This window comes from Xiphophorus hellerii, chromosome 2, assembly GCF_003331165.1.
Source record: "Xiphophorus hellerii strain 12219 chromosome 2, Xiphophorus_hellerii-4.1, whole genome shotgun sequence".
Lineage (NCBI taxonomy): Eukaryota > Metazoa > Chordata > Actinopteri > Cyprinodontiformes > Poeciliidae > Xiphophorus > Xiphophorus hellerii.
Genome location: NC_045673.1, coordinates 17,794,693 through 17,813,964, shown reverse-complemented (window position 1 = coordinate 17,813,964; position 19,272 = coordinate 17,794,693). Strand labels below are relative to the sequence as shown.

General features: G+C 40.2%; 2 protein-coding genes across 2 annotated transcripts; both read right to left on the bottom strand.

The window, feature by feature from the left end:
* Positions 1 to 262: 262 nt before the first annotated feature.
* Positions 263 to 10,685, bottom strand: mapk12a (mitogen-activated protein kinase 12a). Its single transcript, XM_032586018.1, has 12 exons — positions 10,432 to 10,685; positions 9,576 to 9,705; positions 8,772 to 8,830; positions 8,540 to 8,651; positions 8,425 to 8,454; positions 8,297 to 8,344; positions 7,109 to 7,223; positions 6,491 to 6,562; positions 6,281 to 6,360; positions 5,366 to 5,444; positions 5,088 to 5,261; positions 263 to 4,935 (listed from the first exon to the last, which is right to left on the bottom strand). The coding sequence occupies exons 1-12, from the start codon at positions 10,548 to 10,550 to the stop codon at positions 4,868 to 4,870; spliced, it is 1,086 nt and encodes a 361-aa protein (XP_032441909.1). The 5' UTR covers positions 10,551 to 10,685; the 3' UTR covers positions 263 to 4,867.
* Positions 10,686 to 12,607: 1,922 nt separating this feature from the next.
* Positions 12,608 to 18,947, bottom strand: selenoo1 (selenoprotein O1). Its single transcript, XM_032585969.1, is given in 11 exon segments — positions 12,608 to 13,675; positions 13,765 to 13,921; positions 14,154 to 14,339; positions 15,817 to 15,985; positions 16,062 to 16,218; positions 16,220 to 16,340; positions 17,184 to 17,314; positions 17,634 to 17,811; positions 17,897 to 18,100; positions 18,257 to 18,456; positions 18,458 to 18,947. Coding segments are annotated over 11 exon segments (2,082 nt in total). The 5' UTR covers positions 18,812 to 18,947; the 3' UTR covers positions 12,608 to 13,450.
* Positions 18,948 to 19,272: the final 325 nt, after the last annotated feature.

Genomic DNA, 19,272 nt, shown 5'->3' with positions numbered 1-19,272 from the left:
CCAAGAGTCCAAGATGACTGTGTGGATGTTACCGTAGTGAGATTTTCAGAGATGTGCCTCCCCCCCAGACATAAAATAAACACAGTTATAACTGACATTCCAGTCTAAGAAAGGAGAGTGACCCGGGTCAGATCACTGTTTGAGCATTGCTGCCATTCCTCATGGGCTTCCCTCTGTAGTCAGTGTCAATTTCTGTTTCGGATTCTGCTCTGTCAAGGGTTTCCATTTGCGTGCACATGTTAGTACTGGCGAATATTTTTTCTTTTTTTACAATTTGCCTTGTTCCAACTACAAACATCAATGGCTTATATTTGGTTTTTGTGTGCATTTGTATTCAGCCGTGCTGAGTTGCCCTCCCTGTGTCCTAGCTTTACTCTTTTCACAAGACTGGACGTTCTGTCCATGCCTAATATGAAAAGCAGATCAGTTGTATTCTAAAAGGAGCTTCTGTGAGTGAGTACCAGCTTTAACTCTTAGCACAGATTTTTATTTGGATGTAGGCCTGGGTCATTCAGACATAAATTATCATTCTATTGAAGCTCTGGCTATACGTATACATATGCTGTCCTCCTGGACGGTGAACCTCCACCACTGTCTGAAATGTTCTGAAATCTCAAACAGCTGTATTTAGCTTGATCCATCTTGCTATCGGGTCTTGGTCAGCTAAAGAGCTGAAAAGCATCGCCACACTATTATTATGCCAACATCGTCTCTTACTGTGGGTGTATTCCCAGTATTAGGTAACCGGATCAACAAAATTAAAAATCAAATTTGTTTTCATCTGACAAAAGCAACATCTTCTGCATATTTTCTATCACGCCCACAAGGCTTGTGGCTAACTGAAAATGAGACTTGGTATGTTTTTTGTTCAATAATGGCTTTCTTCTTGCCCCTATTTCTGTTTTCTCTGATTAATGAGCTCCTTGCTCCACTAATTAGCTTAGATGAACAGTCATATATTGGTAAAGGTGCACTTGTGCTATACTGTGTCCACTTTCAAATAATTGGCTGAACAGTGCTAATTGAGATGTATGAAGATTTGTCGATTGAGGCTCACTGTTCGCTAATTAAGGGACTTCAGAAGCAAACTGGTTGCTCTGGGTTTTAGTGCGGGTCTGAAAGTAAAGAGGGTTGGACAGTAATGCATTCTACATGTTTTAGAGTCTTATTTGTGGAAAACTTTTTTTTTCTTTCCATTTCACAGTGATATGCCATTACGTGTCGGTACATCACGTAAAACCCTAATGAAATACAAGATTGTTAGTCGTTGTGATGTGACTAAATGTATAAATGTTAGAAAATCACTTACTATTTCTGCAACACACTATAGGGCAATTCATTTTGGAAAGCTATAGTTGTGCATATAATAATTTTAAGGAGCTCGTGTGATTGTTTAATGAAGTTCTCATCAGTAACGATCAAAGTTTTAAGTGTTTCAATTTGGCAGAAGCTGAAAAAAAAAGTCCAGCAAAGAACTAAAGCAGGACTTGAACAATTAATCACGTAATGTCTGCCAAGTTTTCAGCCAACTGATTGTTTGGCTCACTTTACTGCTCCTGCTGAACGATGTTATCTTTGGCATTTTTCATAGATTCTCTTAAAAATATGGGAAAATATGGGTTCATGTAGCTTGTGACTTATTGCTAGTAAGAAAATGCAAACTATTTCAACTCTAGGACACCCTTTGATTTTAGAAGCCTTTCAAGCGTCTGGGGTCAAACTTAAACGACCTATCAAGCAAACGAACAAAAGTATTCATCTTATTTTTAGGAACTCAACCAAATATGTGTAAAAAGTCTCATCGTTCAAAAAGACACCTTCAGAAAACCTTACGAGCTTATCAGCTTTAAAGTTTATGGGATGCAAAACAACAACAAAAAAGTATTTTCCTTGCTTCTTGGCATGTTTGTCTTAGAGCTTAAATCCACTGAACTGTACAAATAGACTGCAGGGTCAGCAAACAAGAGGCAGTCACTCCATTTGCTGTTGCAGTTGAAAGGTTGTGGGGTAAAGAAAATGTACTTTCCCCCTTGTTTATCTGTCTCCTGCAGGAAAAAAAAGAACTCTGTGACTCTTTAGTGAACCAGCAGCACCCTGACCCCATGAATGCATGTGCCTGTGTGTATGCGGCGAGGACACAACAGCCACGATTTGATTTGGAAATGCTCACCCCCAGGAAGGAAGCTCATCCGCTGGGGAGCCATCTCTGGGAGTCAAGGCTCTGGAGGTCACTTGAGACAAGACTGCTAAATTCAACACCCAGCAGTGGAGAATCGCGCAGAAGAATGAGCAGAATCTCAAAGCAAACAGGCATTCGGCAAGAATGTTTAAACATTCGTTTTTTGAGATCATCAATCATATTCAGTGGGAAAAAACACGAGGTTGTCAGGGGTGCCTGGAGTACGATAAATCACTGCAACAGCTGCCATGGCAGCTCATCTCTGACCAATTTAATCACATAAAATAGAAAAATAAAACCGGACACAAAGAGATGAACACAAGTACGCTCCGACGCTCACAGGGCCAAGACTGGCATGAAAATGCGTTGTAAATGTAATGGCTATTGTGATCAATATTTTATTCACGTAATTACCTTACTGACATTTAGATAAAAAATAAATCAGGGGCTTGAGATGATAGTGGGACCAGAAAGAAAAGTCAAATAACCAGTGGAATCTCTTGAGATTCTTTCTTTGGCATTTTTTCAGTACAAGGGTAAACTTACATGGAAGAAAATTCCCTCTTTGACAAGATATTTCAATCTGAAACGAGAAGAACTTTCAGAATTCCTGGAGTGAACAGGATCTTGCTCGTTTTGATGCTGCCACCTAGTGTTAATTTCAATTAAGCTTAGACACATGTCAGAATATATTGTTTAGTTCAATAGTGTTTAATAAGCTACCAATCAAATAAAAATTTCAGGGCTTTGCAATAAAAAGTATAAACATTGCCGGTTTTCAGTGAGAACTACCTTGTGTGTAACAAATATGCACATTAATATGTTTTCTATGAAGAAAATTATACAAAAATGACATGTCCTTTTCTTATTTTGCTCTGTGTCCTTTAATTCATTTTGTCTACACAGTTTAAAGACATACAACTACAAAAGCGAAAGCAGGAAAACTGTAAATCCGCCGTGTGTTGCTACGTAATAAACGTCAAGAGCTACAATATCCAGCTGACTCAAAGTTCAGTATGTCGTCACTGAACATGCTGAACAGAGTTTAGCATTGATTATCCAATTAATGGATTGATTAGATAATCAATCCAATGATTATTATTATCTAATAAGCAATCAGTTATTGATTATTGGATCAGTTATTGTGTCCTGTGTAGTTGTTTGACAAAAGCAGCAGAATCAGGAATGTTTTACACTTTTTTTCCCTTTAATCAATAAGTGGATTATTGTGCATAACCTGGTGAAACAATTCTTGTTCTGCTCAGCACTATTTGTGTTTGGTTACTATCTGTAAGGCACCTGGTAGAAACAAGAAGGCCACTCATACAAATGCACAGGTGTGAAAAAAATCTAATCAAATGTTTGTTTGAAAAGATATTGGAAAAACTCATTGCTTATGGGGAAGGTAAATAAAACTAAATATTAAAAATATTAAATTTTAAAATGTGGTCACTCAAATTAATTCTTACACTTGTAATGTTCTGGTTAATTGAATGAGTTTTAGAAACAAAACATATACAGTTAACATGAAAATAATGCTGCCCCGTTTAGTAGTAATGCATGACTGATGAGTGTATATCAAATAGTTCAATGCAGAGGAGCTTTCTGCAGGAATGGTGAGAGCCCTCCTCCTGACCCCCATAAACAACCTAACAAATAAAACATATTCATAATTACAAGAATGATTTTAACATTTTTATGAAAACCAAAAATCCCCTCTTGCTCATAAAAATTTGACAAACCCCAAACTATTAATACATCCAAAATCAGTGATCAAATTCAGTCCAGGCTTAACCAGATAAACCTGGTTTTGTGACTATTTACTACCAAAACAAATTAAAAATGCTCTTTTTGTGTTTTTTAACCAAAAGAAAGGCACAATAAAACATTAAATTGCACTTTAAAGAACCTCCATTCATCTCTGAATGATGAATGTTTATGTTTGGATACAGAGTACTTTAGATTTCAAACTAGAGTTGATCAAATTCATTCCACATCACTTAGAAAAAACAAAACATGAAATAATACTTCACCTGGGGACTGATCCACACTGCCCATATATTTTTTAAAAACCACTGCAAGTTAAAAATGTATGATTTCTGTTTTAAGATTGTTAAATCTGTTCCATTCAATGCAATAATAATAATAACAATCATAACAATAATAACACTAATAATAATACCTTTATGTATTTTTTTAAATAACCTTTAATTTGTAAAGGTTTTGATTAAAAAAAATCACAAGTAACCTACTGAAATGGAGCAGAAAGAAGAAAATGAATAGTACCAGATATGTCTGAAAACGTTTGATACACTTAGCTATCAAGAACTACATAAATGCAACTGGAATGCTTGAAAATGGCAACTATTTGCACAGAAATTCAAATATTCAATAAAAATTCATGTGCAGATGTTTCGTTGTCGATAAAGAGGAGATGTTCCTTAAATTTCCATTAGTCTGAACTGAAGACGCCTTCTGATATCTCAAACACTTCAGAGCTGTTGGTGAGGGCAACGATAACACGGGGCTCTGTAGGAGTGACACGCTTGGAGATATCTCTTTAACAAATTACTTTAGAAAATTCTAAAATCTGCATCTGCAGCAGGCCTGTTGGACGTGTACTAATCTAATTCTGAACTCTTTGTTCAGAATTAGATTGTTTGGTCCTCCGCTGTAGTTCACTCATCTTTAAAGTGGCGTTTCCTTTGCATCCAACATCGTACGCTGGAAGCTCAAGATTTCTGTGAAGGCACAACCTACAGAAAGAAGCACAGCAGAAATGTATTCAGTAAAACATCATAGGTCATGTAGAACACCCCATATCCCCTCCATCAGTCTGAAATTACATCCTCTATGCTGATTTTATTGGCCTCCTAAAGTACTGATCAGTGGTAGGCTTCATCCTTACGTTTCCACTGGTCCAAAGTCAACTCCTTGTCTTCATGCGAGTTGTCGTACGGTTGAGCCTCAGTCTCCTCTGCCGGTTCTCGAAATACAGCAAAGTAAGGCAATGACAGAGACTCCACAGCTGTCACTCTTTCCTCAGGATCTAGCAGAAGCATGCGCTCCAGCACCGCCAGGGCTATATATAAAAAAAAAAGGAAGAATGCAGAAATGGCTGAAAATAAGAACAAAGAAGGAAGCTTTATAAAATATATGTTTAATATACAAATAAGAAAACGGTACCTTGGGAACTAGCTGGTGGAAACAATGTCTTAAGATCTTTCTTCTCTATTTTTTGGAGACTTTTGAGGTAACTTTTAGCCTAAAAGCAAATACTTGATGTTAATCAACACATACATGATACTGTGCTCTATACATTTGTGTTGGTGTCATGGTGTTGAATTTAAGAGTTTATGAACGATATTCCAGAAGCCTGATTTAACCACCTCAAACCCAGTTGAGTTGGACCCAACCGGCTCTGAGTTTTAGCCACCCAGCTTTTGTTTTAATGAGAATTTGCAGGCTGTCCAGCTTTAGCTCTATCCACCAAGTGCAATAGTCTGCTGCCTCTGGTGCTCAAACAGCCCCGCGGTATGATGCTATCGCCACCATGCTTTACAATTGGCACAGGAGTCACCAGGAGCTTTAAAAGACTCCTAAAACATACTTGATCATATGGGCAGCAGCAAGTTACAGTCCACCTTAAAGGCTCCATTGTGAAGCAGTGGCCTATTTTCTCAGGTCATGGCAATATGATGCTTTCTTCTTTGGGGATACTGGTGTTCCAGCAGTTTCCAGTTCTCAGCAGAAGCCCTTCTTGTTCATAATCTGCCTAATCAATTTGGATCAGATTCTTAAATCTTGAATACAGTTGGGCAAAAAAGCAGTACATTAATTTCAAACACACATCCAAACTTGTTTTGAAATGACTAAGGTGCTTTCTACAATATCACCATGGACATTTTTAATTCACTGAAGATGTTTGTTGTAAAATCCTTTAACCTTTATGCTCCTGGTGACAGCAAGTAGACATTTAATCAGCATGATGGAGGTTAGAGAGAAAGTATTTGATAATTTCAGGATAAACTTATATGTATTCCAAACACATCTGCTACATCACATATTTATAAAGTCTCATTTTTAAAAATCTGAACTCACATCCTCGGAATCTAGTTTTGATATGAATTCTTGACTCGGCGTTCCTGTGACCTTCATGATCTGATTCAGCTGGTCTAGATCTAAGGAGAAATATTAAGGTTCAAACACCAGAAAAAAAGCAGATGAGTACAAGCTGATCCTGAAAATAAAATAGAAAATAAATCCTCTGCATAAACCCTGAGGATGAGATTGGTAAAAAAAAAAGGATACGGTCACTGCCTTTAAAAAGGGGTTTTCCTTGCAGCATCTCTGCCATGATGCAGCCCACAGACCAAATATCCACTGTGAAACAGACAAAGCAGCACCGATAAAGACATAGCATGATAAAATCGAAGGTCATTGATCTGCAACTTGAAATGAAATGTATTTGAAAGAACATTTACAGTGCTGGCTGTTAAGGCAGCTCCACCTAGTGGGTAAACAGTGTCTTGTAATTTGGTTTTCTGAGACTATTCTGAACTTCAAGTGTGTTCTGATTTCAAAATCATAGCAACAGCAGAATGATGACCTACTTCTAAACTCACCATCACCAATCGCACACTCAAGGTTTATAAAATATTAATCACGAGTCTTTTTTCATGCAGTAAATATTTTCTCCAAGTTCAGACCTTTTTAAAACTTTTTTCACAGGAAGAAAAAAATGCTAATGTCATGTGACAGCAGAAACCCTGAGAAAGCGAAGGATTCACACACCAAAAAAATGAGTTCATGCCAAACATTGAAACAATAGAAGGATTGTTTTTTTTTTTGTTTTTGCTGATGAGAGTTACTGAGAACAACACACTGATAAGAAATGGCAGTAGTTGGGACCTTTCTCCACAGATTTACCTGTCTGTGTGTAGTGCATCCAGTTGAGGATGACCTCCGGGGCTCTGTACCATCGGGTCACCACATAGCCTGTCATCTCAGTGTCCGCCTGCCGAGCTAAGCCAAAGTCCAAGATCTATCAGGACAATAAATGCAGACAATTGAAGAATTACTTGAACTGGGTATCATAAAACACATCTACAGATTTGGGCACCTCAGGTAGAAATGTGATAAAAGCCTCAAGGTAAATTAATCTGTTACAGCAGTACAAACAATAACAGAGAGTGTCCCGACTAGTCCTATTGTAAATTAGATTTTTAATCTCAATGGAATCTTTGTGTTAGAGGGGGAGAAAACCAGAGAAACGTATATAGAATGCAGGACGATGGGCATGCTTGAGAACATGCTCTCCAAGTGGAGGAGATTTGTAATGATTTCATACATAGCTACTTGCCCTTTTCTACTGTCAAAAGCAACAATTGACAGTTAAAGTTGTGCAACAAAAACTTAACTGTAACCACAAGTGTTTACTTGTGTCCTCGTCCAGCTTAGAGTTGGCTAAACTTTTCTGGGACTTTAACCGGAGAAGCATGGCTTCGTCAGACAAACCCAAGATTGAGTTTTCAAGGACGCCTAGTGTGAAACAGAGATATGTGGAAAAGCACCTTCTGCTCAGTGTTAAGCCTAGTGGAGAATCGATGGATCTGTTTCTCTTCCAAAGGTCCGGAGAACATCGTTAGAGTGCATGGCAGCATAAACTCTATACAACAAGACCAGAAAACTTTAAATGAAAACCACCAAGATACTAAACCTGAACTTTTCAGAACAGTAACGATCTAAAATATATAAGAGAAATGCTACAAACCAGTTGTTTCAATTGACACCCCTAAATCTTAAAAAGAACATGAGTTAAGCTAAACTAAAGAGAGCATGGTAAAGAAATGAAGAGTCCAGAGGAAATCTCTGTGGAACCAGCTTTTATGCCACTTATGATTATTTTAAAACAATTAAATGGGGTTTTCTCCAGTAAATGACTGTTCTCAAGGAAAAGGTTGGATTTTCTTTGCAATTATTTCATTCCAAGGTCATTTTTCCTGCAACAATAGTTGGTTTTGCATTTAGTTCAAATCATCACAAGGAAACAAATTTGTCAACTGTGAGTGATGGGGAGGATTTGTTTAAACCACAGTGTGATGCAGAGAGCTGTACCTTGAGCTCGCAGTCTTGGTTGACGACAAGATTTCCTGGTTTGAGATCCTGAAATTGTTTACATAAAAAGCCATAAATTAGCAACTCAGAGGAAAGAAAGTCCCTGTCGTAATAGGTAACAAACCCACCCTGTGAATTATACCAGCAGAATGGATATACTGAAAGAAAGAAATAAGAGCATTAATTTAGTCAGCTGAAACATACAAAAGAATGAACTAACAGCCTGTGTGAACCGTATCAGACCTTGAGTCCTTTCAGTGTCTGATAAACCAAACATTGGATTTTTTCTTCTGATAGTCTGGTCTTCTTCATCAGCTTCCCCAGATCAGTTCCCATGAACGGCATCACCAGACAGCTTGAAAGGTAAAAGCAGATTGTGATCATGTCAGATTCTACAGCACACTTTAGTACATGACCAAAGACGTTTACATTTCTTTGACGGCGCCAGGAAGAGAGGCCATAAATGAATGCTTACAAGTCTTTGAATCGGTCCAAAGAAAGGTCTGCAGTAAATACATCTAGAAGGCCAATCACCTGCATGAGAGCAGAAAATATTACACACTGGATTCTTTCATTTTGCTAATTAGATATCAGTACGTGTCTGCTATGATGAGAGCCAACCGGCCACTGATCTCAGTTTTTAATTCTGCATAAATGAAACTGACTACAGTTGCATCTCCGAAAGCTGGAATATGCAACTAATATAAAAAAGTGTTTTAAGCATTTATTTCTGTCAAAAGTGATGCTTATGTGATGTTTTAATGAAAACACAATTTTATGGAAAATTAACTAAAGACCACTAATATCCTTCATAAGAATAGAGCTCTTATATTATGGTGTACACATAATGAGGGAGACTGCTAAGGTTATCCAGCAGATAGTCACTGACAGGCGTTCAGTGACCACCCCAGTCCACACCATGTGAATCTCCACAAAACTTTTAAATGATTCTCATCTACCACACCTTTTCCTTTCAGTAAACTTTCCTTTAGTATGCTTGTATACAACCCTCTTTGAACAGTCAGCTGCTTTAGTAGTGACTTTTCGTTTCTTGCCCTTCATGTGGAGGGTGTCAGTCACTGCCTGCTGTTCAAATGTTAATTCAATAACTTAAAATTTCAGTTTCAAAAGTACTTTTTTTTTTTTTTTTAGATCGTATGTGATATTCTATTTTTTCTGGACTTTCATCGGCTGAAACCCACACTTACAAAATCAGCTGAAATAAAAGGTTCGGGGAAAAAAATAAGCGAAAAGAGTAAAGAGTGATGTTGTGCCTCACATTTTCGTGTTTCATGTGTTTGAGCAGCTTCAGCTCCCTGAAGGCCCGCTTGGCGAACACCTCAGACTGGAAGGGTCTGTAGAGCTTCTTGATGGCCACTCTGGTTCCCGTCCTGGAGTCCAGCGCTGAGCTGCAGGAAGAAACGCAGCACAACAACATCACCTGACCACCTGCAGCGCTGCCAGTATGAGGAAATAGCAGCTAAGTAGGAACTTTGCTGTGATACGGGAAGAAGACAGAACACCGCATGTTTGCGGATGTATCAAAAAAGTTTTTTGTTTTTTTTACCCAGTCGCACCTGCGCACTCTCCTGCCTGTCATCCACCTGTTTTTTGTTTTGTTTTTTAACTTGTATTTTCCAGATTCGTTCAGATGTTATTAAGTCGCATTCAGTGATTCGGGCGGAGCGGTTTGGTGCCGCCCATGCAGTTGTAATCATTGATAAGGGGCCCCCACGCTGTGAGACGCACAAAATGTGCACGAAAGGCGGCTCTCTCTTTTGCTGCTGTAAACTTCACTGATTACAAGAAAGCGTTTCACCCACCGATGCTCTTCTCACATTCTAGCAGATTGCCCCGCTGGTTTCTAAGTGTTGTCAGAATGGAGGTGTCGGCGAGCGCGTCTTCATCATCGTATGAGGAAGTGAAACAGCGTGTGTTTAACTAAGCGTGGACACTTTTTCTTTTGTTTGGCTGTAACACTGAGTGTGGGCTTGGACGGCACCATCTGTTCGCTGACGCTCTTTGTTTGATAGCCACGCATCTCTCCCCCTTATTCTCCCCCCTCACTCCCTGCCTGACTGCGTCCGCCGCCTTATAATAAAATATCTTCTTCCACTTCGCCGGAGTTCACTTACCACACAGTTCCGTACGCTCCGGTCCCCACCTGAATCAGATCGCGGTACCGGTCCGGTACTTCCCAGACGCTTTTGTTTATTTCTTGTCGGTAAAAGCCAGGTCTGACCCGCTTTGCCATGATGCGTGATGAATATCAGTTGGGACGTGTATCTCAAACACCTTCCCCTCTGATCCTGTTGTCTCTTCCGGAGCTACGCACTCATTGTCCCAGATTCCACCTATGCGCTCACTGCGCAGCACAGTTCAGGGCGCACCCTGAGGTCACCAAAAAAAAAAAAAAAAAAAGAAAAAGAAAGAAAGAAAGAAAGAAAGAAAAAGCCACTCCCGACTTCTGCGGGAGGTCAATAATTAAAGGTGAAGGACAGTGTTAGTTGGAAACTAGAAAAAAAACAAAAACAAACAAAAAAACACGGCACTTAAATAGGATTCCTGGGTGCATGAGGACAGTCAGTCAGTAATTATTTGAAGACGTGCTGGGACATGAACGTCACAGACGCCCAAAGCGAGGCTGTAAAGAGATCCATCACTGACACGCAACCAGAAATAGAAGGAACTGGAAACCTTTTCATGATGTTGTGTATTGTCAGCTTAGTCTGCCAACAAAAGAGAGTAACTATTTACACTGCCTTGCAAAAAAAAAATCTTTCACTCCTCTTTTACATTTTGCCACAGCTACAAACTTCAAAGTATCTAGCTGGATGCTTCCAACACAAAATATTACATTACAAGTCACATTACTGGAGTTTGTCTCATATCAGATCTGAAACATGCTGCCTGCTTTCACTTGTAAGTGGCATAGAATATCAGCTTTTAGTTCTGGACATTGACATTTCTAACACATATTTATGTGACATGACAGAAATGATTCCTTCTGGTCCTGAAAGGCAGATATCCAGCCCAGACTAAAGCTTTTGGGTTTTCTTCCAATCTGATTTTTGGTGTATTCATCTCCCCATCAACTCCCACAAGCCCCAATGAAGAAAACAACCCCACATCATGATGCTGCCAACACCATGTTTGGATGTTGTGTTTTGTGCAGCGCTGGTTTTCTGTCACATATGACAGCTTGCATGCAGGCCATAAAGCTAAATGTGGACATATCTGACCAGAGCGTCTTCTTCGTGTTTGCTTTGTCCCTTTGTGTTTTCCCAATATTTCAACACGACGACTTTCTTCTTTTCAGTTTTCATCAAAAGCCAGTTTGTGTCATGCCCAGCTATAGCCATCTACTGATACTCTGCAGCTCCCCAAAAGTTTCAAAGGGATTCTTGGCTGCTGCTCCTTGGCTGTGATGTCAGCGTAGATGTTTGTTCATGTCTTGGTAGGTTTGTGGTTGTACCAGTTCCAAAATTGAAACAAACCCTGATCCATATTTACACACACACAGCAGAACACAAAATATCAAAACATAATTTAAAACAGGATGAGAAAATGAAATGGAAATAATACAAATGTGAAATTACTCGATAAACTCTTAAAAAGTGATTCATTAATAAGCAAACCCACTATATCCTTAAATGTACGAGTGTTGAGCCAACTCAGTAGACTGCTATAAACTGCTGCTTACAGGAACATTCAGCTGTTCTGCTGCGTATTTAAAACTGCTTTAAATTTCCTAATGCTCACAGAAACATTTCACTGTTATCCCCACCCCGGGCTTTTTCAAGAGAGAGGTTTCATTGTATGCAATAATCAAGTTCTGCTTACTACATCGTCAGTAAGGTGGCCACAGATGGGAAGTAACCAGAATATGCAATGTGCTTTAAACAAAGAAACACATGCATGGCAGTTGTTTCATCTGAATATATCACCATCATTCATTTGCTTTGTAATTAAATGATTATGTTATTTAATCCTTTTTGAACGGTTTAAATACAGAAATATTTATCCAAATGTCCTGCATGGTTTGACAAATCAAAATGCTTTCACTAGTATTAAATCTTATATTATGTTCCCCACCAAATTCACCACATGCTCTTTTTGGGGGTCTGGGATTTAACGTGGCTCTGTGGCACCTTTAACGCTCGGGTGACTGGCAAAGGTTGTCCTGGATTTTTATTTAGAGGCATCAGACTAGAGGGAGAATACATATTTGTGCCACACTTTTCATAACTGCAATGAGATGTAAGAGAAGAAAAAAGTTAAATTCAAAGTAAAAATTCAAAATCAACACGGTCTGCTGAAAAGTCTGTTTAATAGCAAAAACAAAAAAGGTTACAATTGAAAAAACGACTTTTTTTTCTCGACATTTTATATATATAGTTACCTGAAAGTTACAGCAATTGCAATATTTTTCTAAAAATACATTTTCAACACGAGCAGACACATCCAGATTTGTCATTCCTCATTCAAACCTACCTGTAAAAATAGAATAATAAAAGAAAATGATGGTCCGAACCTCAGAGAGAGGCGCGATCACAGTGAGGAGGATCAAAAGCATTTACTGAACTCATTGTGCGTGTTTGTGTGTGGAGGTTTTAGCATTTCTCTCAACTGCAGTCACTCCCTTTCAAACTGACAGTCCTCATAATATTTGGTGCACTCTGGAAGTGACAACCCACAGTCTGTCAGAGGCAGGCATGTCAATACGGGACTTGTTGCCTGAATCATCATAAATAGCAGAAGTGACACTGAACAGACAGGGTGGAGGAGAGCCAAGCTGGGTTTCTGTAAACCTGTTTCTTCTGCAACCTGCACATTACGTCAGAGCCATGACCTTACTCAACGCAGCTTTTGTCATCTTCATTAATGAAAGTCTAAAAATAAATCCCAAACTGTTTAAATTTGGAAATCTTGGGCAATGGAAGAAGAGAGTCACCTCCCATCCTCCCGTCTGTTTTGTGTCATCATGCTAATCTGTGAAGAGCCACTTCTCTTAACTCCCTCACTGCTGCCTTGCCAAAAGCTAAAAAGAAAGTTGGACAGTGAGCCAAAGAGAGGATGTAAAAGGTAAAAGAGAGTGATCAACACTTTCCAACTTTCTTGTTCTTTTAGGCAGGGCAGCAATTAAGGAAGCGTTTAAGAAGATCAGGTGACGCAGATTTGGCGTGCCCATGCTGGGGGCTTGCTGTCATACGGCACAGGGCTCATGTCTGTTGATGATGAGGAGGTTCCCTGCTGTGGCTCCTCTCCTTCATCCCTCTCCCCCTGTTCAGTCCTCCTGTGTGAACCCACCCAAGTAGGAAGCTCCAGCCCTGGCTGAGAAGAAAACGGTTTCTCCAGAACCTTGAGGACCCGTTGGACCTGCAGCCCAATGAATTGATCACAGAGAGACATTGAAGGAATGCGCAACATTCTAAAGTCACACCAGATCGTGAAAAATGAATCCTGACCTCAGAGAAGTCCCCACTCTCAGCAGCCTCGATTGCATTCTGGGCAATGTAGTTTCTGAGCACTACGCGAGGGTTGGTGCCGTCCATCACTCTCGCCCTCTCCTCCTGCACGACCTGAATGTCGCTCTGACCCTCCAGCTCGCGGGCCAGACGTTTCCTGTGCAGTGATGATAAGACGGAAACACTCAGTTACAGTAATGGGACGCTATCCGCCTGAAAACAACATTTCCTCCCTGTCTGTCCGCCCCCTTTATCAGTCAGACTTCCACCCATCACTTGCCACAAGAAAAACAAAAAAAAAACTAAACTCCCCCACTCTGTCCTTGCACAGCCTTTTTCTCACAGCAAGCCATTTTCCTGTCGAGTCTCTCTCAGGTAAAGCGTCTCACCTGTAGAGGGCGATCCAGGAGGTCCACTCCTGAGCCTGCCTGGCTCTCAGCTCGTCCTGACTCGTCTCCAGCAGGACCTTCAGTTTGCTCATTCTGTCCAACTGTCTCGCGATGGTCGCCCTGTCTGAGATCATCTCAAACAGAGCGGGGTTGCTCTGAGCCATGGAGAGCAGCATTGACAATTCACTGTCAACCAGACAAATAAAAATGAGTCACAACAGGGCAGAAAGTCTGAACGCTGATATACAGAAAGAAAGAAATAATCATCCGTGCAAAATCATAGATTCTCTATAAGGTTCAGGTCAGGTCAGTTTACTGGCCAGTCAAACAAAGTGACATCATGATCATTAAACATCAGAACCTTTGGCAGTATTGGTAGATTCATTTTTCATCAGAAATCCTGATGAAAAATGAAGTGAGTATTTCCACAAAACAGAAGGAAGCATGAGGTGCTCTAATACTTCGCTGGTAGTCAGCTGCATTGACTGTTATGCAAAAAAAAACCCAGTGGACCAATACCAGTAGATTATATGGCTTCACAAACCATCACTGACTGTGGAAACTTCAAACTGGTCCTCAAGCAACTTGGATTGGCTTCAAACTTTGACTGATATTCCTGTTTGTATGTAGCAATGTCACACTGTAAACCAACTCACACAATACATATTTGCGTTTATTATTTTTTTTAAGCCTAATAATTATCCCTGTAAAAATATAATAATTAAAATGGAAAGTTTGTTACTGCTGCAGCTTGTTGTTTTTAATATTTTTTTTCTTCCACTCACCTTTCCATTACCTAAAGAGCCAACAATGAGCTTCAGTGGCTTACTGCCCCTGAGTAGGGTTTCACTGGCTGTCTTTTTTGCAGCAATAAGATAAGGTTTATGTTAAAAAAATATTTTATTATTGCCTGTGCATAATAATAATAATCATCATTTTTCATTTCAAATCTACAGAAGAACTGATTTTTTTATCAGCTGCATACCACAATCACCTAAATTAGCAGAAACAAACACTTGAATTTTAATTTTATTACACCTTCTGGAATTAAAAATATACAATACAAGACAATACTTCCCAGAACTTCTTACTACTGGAACTTCCTCAGTTCCAGCAATAAGAAATACATACCGTAATATATCACCACTGCCCTCTTGAGTCAGAAATGTGAACTACATTAAATTAAGTAAATGCATAGATAGTTATAAAACTAGTACTTTTGCCTTTTAATCAGATCTTTGGAGTACTGTCTATGACAACTATGTCTAAATAGTAGAGCTAAGAGACAATGGCACCTCCATGTTAGCTCATAGTTTAACTATATTGAATTCTGTCAAAAGACTCTGATATCATATGCAATTTTTTTTTATAATTCGCATTTAGAATAATTTAGCAATTCTTTTTAAAAATCTAGCATTTTTCTCCTTCACATTTTAAACAGGGTATATTACTGTCCTTGCAGAATATGATGGATGAATTTCCAAACAAAATTTGTTGATAATGTAATTGAGAACCATCTTTTAACAAGCAAAAACAGTTTTCCTCAGACTCTTAGTTTTAATCAGCTACACATATTCATCTCAAAATGCACGCAATTCTTCTGAACACGCCATTTTTTATATAATTATTACTATTATCCTTGTTTGTTATCTGTATATCTCACCGTGGATCCATTGTGGGTGTGTTGGCTGACTTTAGCTCCTCTAAAGAAGCACACTGCTCCAGGAGGAGTTCTGAGGCTTTCTTAATGATCTCCTCGTCTCGCTCCGTTTCTCCCTCTGATGGACAGGAAATCTGAGCTAAGTTACGGAAGGTGTTCGTGAAGTCAGCGCCTGCAGGAAAGAAATGGAAAATTTGTCAATCAATACTCATTTGATTTAATGCAAACATCCCACGCTGCAGGCCAACCTGTGTCGTGCATTGTACGCAGCAGCTCAGTGATCAGGATCTCGTCCTCGGGTTCCTCCTTTCTCAGCAAACCCAGTTTCTTCCTCATGTTCTCCAGGTAGAAGCGGTTGAAGTGATCCAGGTATTCATCTGTCACAGCCTTTTGCTCGATCTGGTGGCAACTCTGGAGCCAGAGCCTCTGCCAGCTTCACCAGGTTCCACCTGCAGATGGCCGGCTGGGCCTTGTACGAATATCGCCCAGAGTTGTCCGACGCATTGCAAATGAAATCTGGATCAAACCTGAAATGGATATGGAAAGCTTTTACCAACCTAGGCAGACTCATTGTGATTGCTTATTTATTCGTTTTTAGTGATAGAGTTACAATGAGTCACAGAGCACAGACAGAGAAACTTAGAAGTAAGAGGAAAGGAGATTGGCAAGAAGTTTAAGAGTCAACATTTTACTGAGTCCGCAAGAGCCTGGAAAGCCACTGTCATAGTCCAAAATGCTGTGAGTTTAACAACATGGACAGAGACCAAGGAAGAAGTCCCTGCTTCAAATTCAACACCTCTCCGAACAGCTAATAATTTCTAGCCGTTCACATGTACAGGCCAACGCCTTCTGGGGAAATGTTTATTGTCAAATTGGACTAAGATTAAGTTTAATTTCTCAAGGGATCAAGGTGGAATTTTCACATCTAGGAACACTGAAAAAATTGTCAGAAAGTGGTTAAAAAGAGCAAAAGATCCCTCATAAAACTGGTTTTGGGAAGGATAAACAAGCTAACAACAGCTCTGGATTATATCTAACTTCAAGACAACTGAAAGTTTATGAACTAAACATTAAGGCTTATTTATTTAGATTAGTGTTAGTTTCATATACTGACAGTAAAGTCAGAAGCTTGTTGATGGGGACAAAAAGAGAGTGGCTTGTTCCTTTTAACCATATTAATTCAAGTATTACTGGGGCTTGTCTATATAGTTGTCAACCACTGCAGATGAGCAAAAACCAACAATAAACCGAGACCTCTGTGCATCCAATTGCTAACATGTGCATACATGTCTCAACAGCCCATTATATTATTTTCTAAATAACCATAAAGTCAATCATTCCACATGAACATTGCAACCTCTATGCCTCACCTGTCCATGAAGCCATACGGACCGTAGTCCAGAGTGAGTCCCAAAACACTCATATTGTCGGTGTTCAGAACTCCGTGACAGAATCCAACACACTGCCACTGAGCCACGAGTCGAGCTGTACGGGACATCACCTAAAATTAGAGAGACAAGAGGAAGACATCTCCAAATATATGAAAAACTTAAAACACAGGTTTTAGACATAACGTGGCCTTATGTTAAGCAGGTATGGACAACTCAAACACATGAATAAAGCTAAATACTTGTTAGATAAAGCAAACAGAAAGGTGAACCAATTCAACAAAATAAACACCACATGTAATTCTGGAACATTATTGCAGTACATCCCAACTAAAGTAGTACCTTCCAGCTAACTTAGTTTTTATGTGCCAACAAACCATCCTTTACCATCTGAAATCAGCATGTTTACAACAAGTCACTGTAAACTCTTACCTCTCTAAAGAAAGCCACGTTTCTCTCCAGCCGGTCTGGATGATCCCGCTGGATTTCAGGGTAAAACATTTCAATGACATAATCCAACATCTGACCTCGGATCTCTTCCCGTCCGTAACTGGGACCCTGACGCCCCGTGAACTCGTCAGCCGGTTTGAAGATCTCAAAGGAACCGAACCTGTGCAGAAAAAGAAAGACTCAGTGAAAACATCAGGATGGTGTCAGACATCTGAGATATATGACACAGGAAAGTCACTGCTTACCTGAGGAAGGTGGGAGCGATGCGGAGGACCACTGAGCATTTCTCGTAACAGGGATTCCCGCTGTAGTAGATGTCCCTTATAACCTTGCTGTCAGAGGTGACCACGGAGCCTGCTCTGGTGGTGGGGATACCGAGGAAGAACATCGCCTCACTGCAAAGGAATTCTCTTACACTGGATCGCAGGACTTTTCGGCCATCAGCTTTCCTGTGGGGGGATGTACTTCATGTTAATGTTGGATGACAGAAGAACACAAAGCAGTTTGGAAAGCAATACAATATTTTTATTCCTTCAATTACTTTCCTTTCACTCAAAAAGTAAAGCCATAAAAACGACGAAGACGAACTCTGTCAATCCTGTCACCTGGAATATGGGGTCAGTCCCGCTCCTTTCACCTGAATCTCCCACCGCCCGCTCGGATTTTCCCGGAGCAACTCTGGATTTTGTCCCGGTGGAGCCGTCACCTCTCCAAGGTAACAGGCGGCCCCGTCCCCCAGCTGCCCAGCAAACTGGCCGAACTGGTGACCGCAGTAGCAGTGAGCCGCGGGCTCGGATCCAGGCATGAATTTTAGACCCGCTCAGGTACTCCGGGCCGAGAGGGTCGTTCATGACCTCTTCTCCGGCTAGCCCCAGCAACGCTAGGGCTTCGCCCGAAATGGCCACGAACCGAGGGTTGCTCAGCGGCTCAGGATTAACTCGAGAGAAACACGCTCCTTTCACCAGTCGGACCCCCGGCTCATCGGACGGGTCCAGGGGAAGTTTCTTAAGGGCGACGTTATCAAAGTCGAGTCGTTCCAAAGCGGAGCGACCCACGGCCAGACCCATCTCGTCCATCCTGACTGTGCAGAGGACTCTGAAGACTGTCACACGGGGCAGGAAGATGCGCGACACTCCCAGCCGGGGTCCTAAATAAGCCATGTAAACCAGGCCATCGGTCTGTTAGTGTCCTGTGGCGCAGTCTGAACTGTTTAGGCTAATCACGCTTTCATAATCCTACGAGCGACAGCGGATGTTTGGGAGACTTCGTGTTGTTGCACCTTCAAATGCTCGACTTGAAACAGCAAAGGCGGAACTCTAAAGTGGGGAGAATAACAACGGGGGACGGGTGTCAATCTGGTGCGCCTATTATTAAAGATATTTATTTAACAGAATACATGTCTTAAAGCTGTAAATGATCGATTTTCATTCGTGAGAGTGGCATTTTTAAACGACCGATTACTGCTTAGTACGGAGCCTCATAGGGGACATGGGGAAATAAATAAATACATAAATAAATAATGAAAAACTTTTTACTTTCGGTTAATTCAGTGCACTGAAGCACATTTTAATTGTTCCAGATAGATACATGAGAATAGATTGCAAAAACGAAAAAAAAAAAA

What these genes read in the sequence shown, in the direction of transcription:
- mapk12a (XM_032586018.1), bottom strand. Translation starts at nt 10,550, where the DNA reads ATGGCAAAGCGGGTCAGACCTGGCTTTTACCGACAAGAAATAAACAAA. An exon ending in AACACATGAAACACGAAAAT is followed by an intron (nt 8,831 to 9,575) that starts GTGAGGCACAAC and finishes GCTCTCATGCAG; the next exon opens with GTGATTGGCCTTCTAGATGT. An exon ending in TTGGACCGATTCAAAGACTT is followed by an intron (nt 8,652 to 8,771) that starts GTAAGCATTCAT and finishes TTACCTTTCAAG; the next exon opens with CTGTCTGGTGATGCCGTTCA.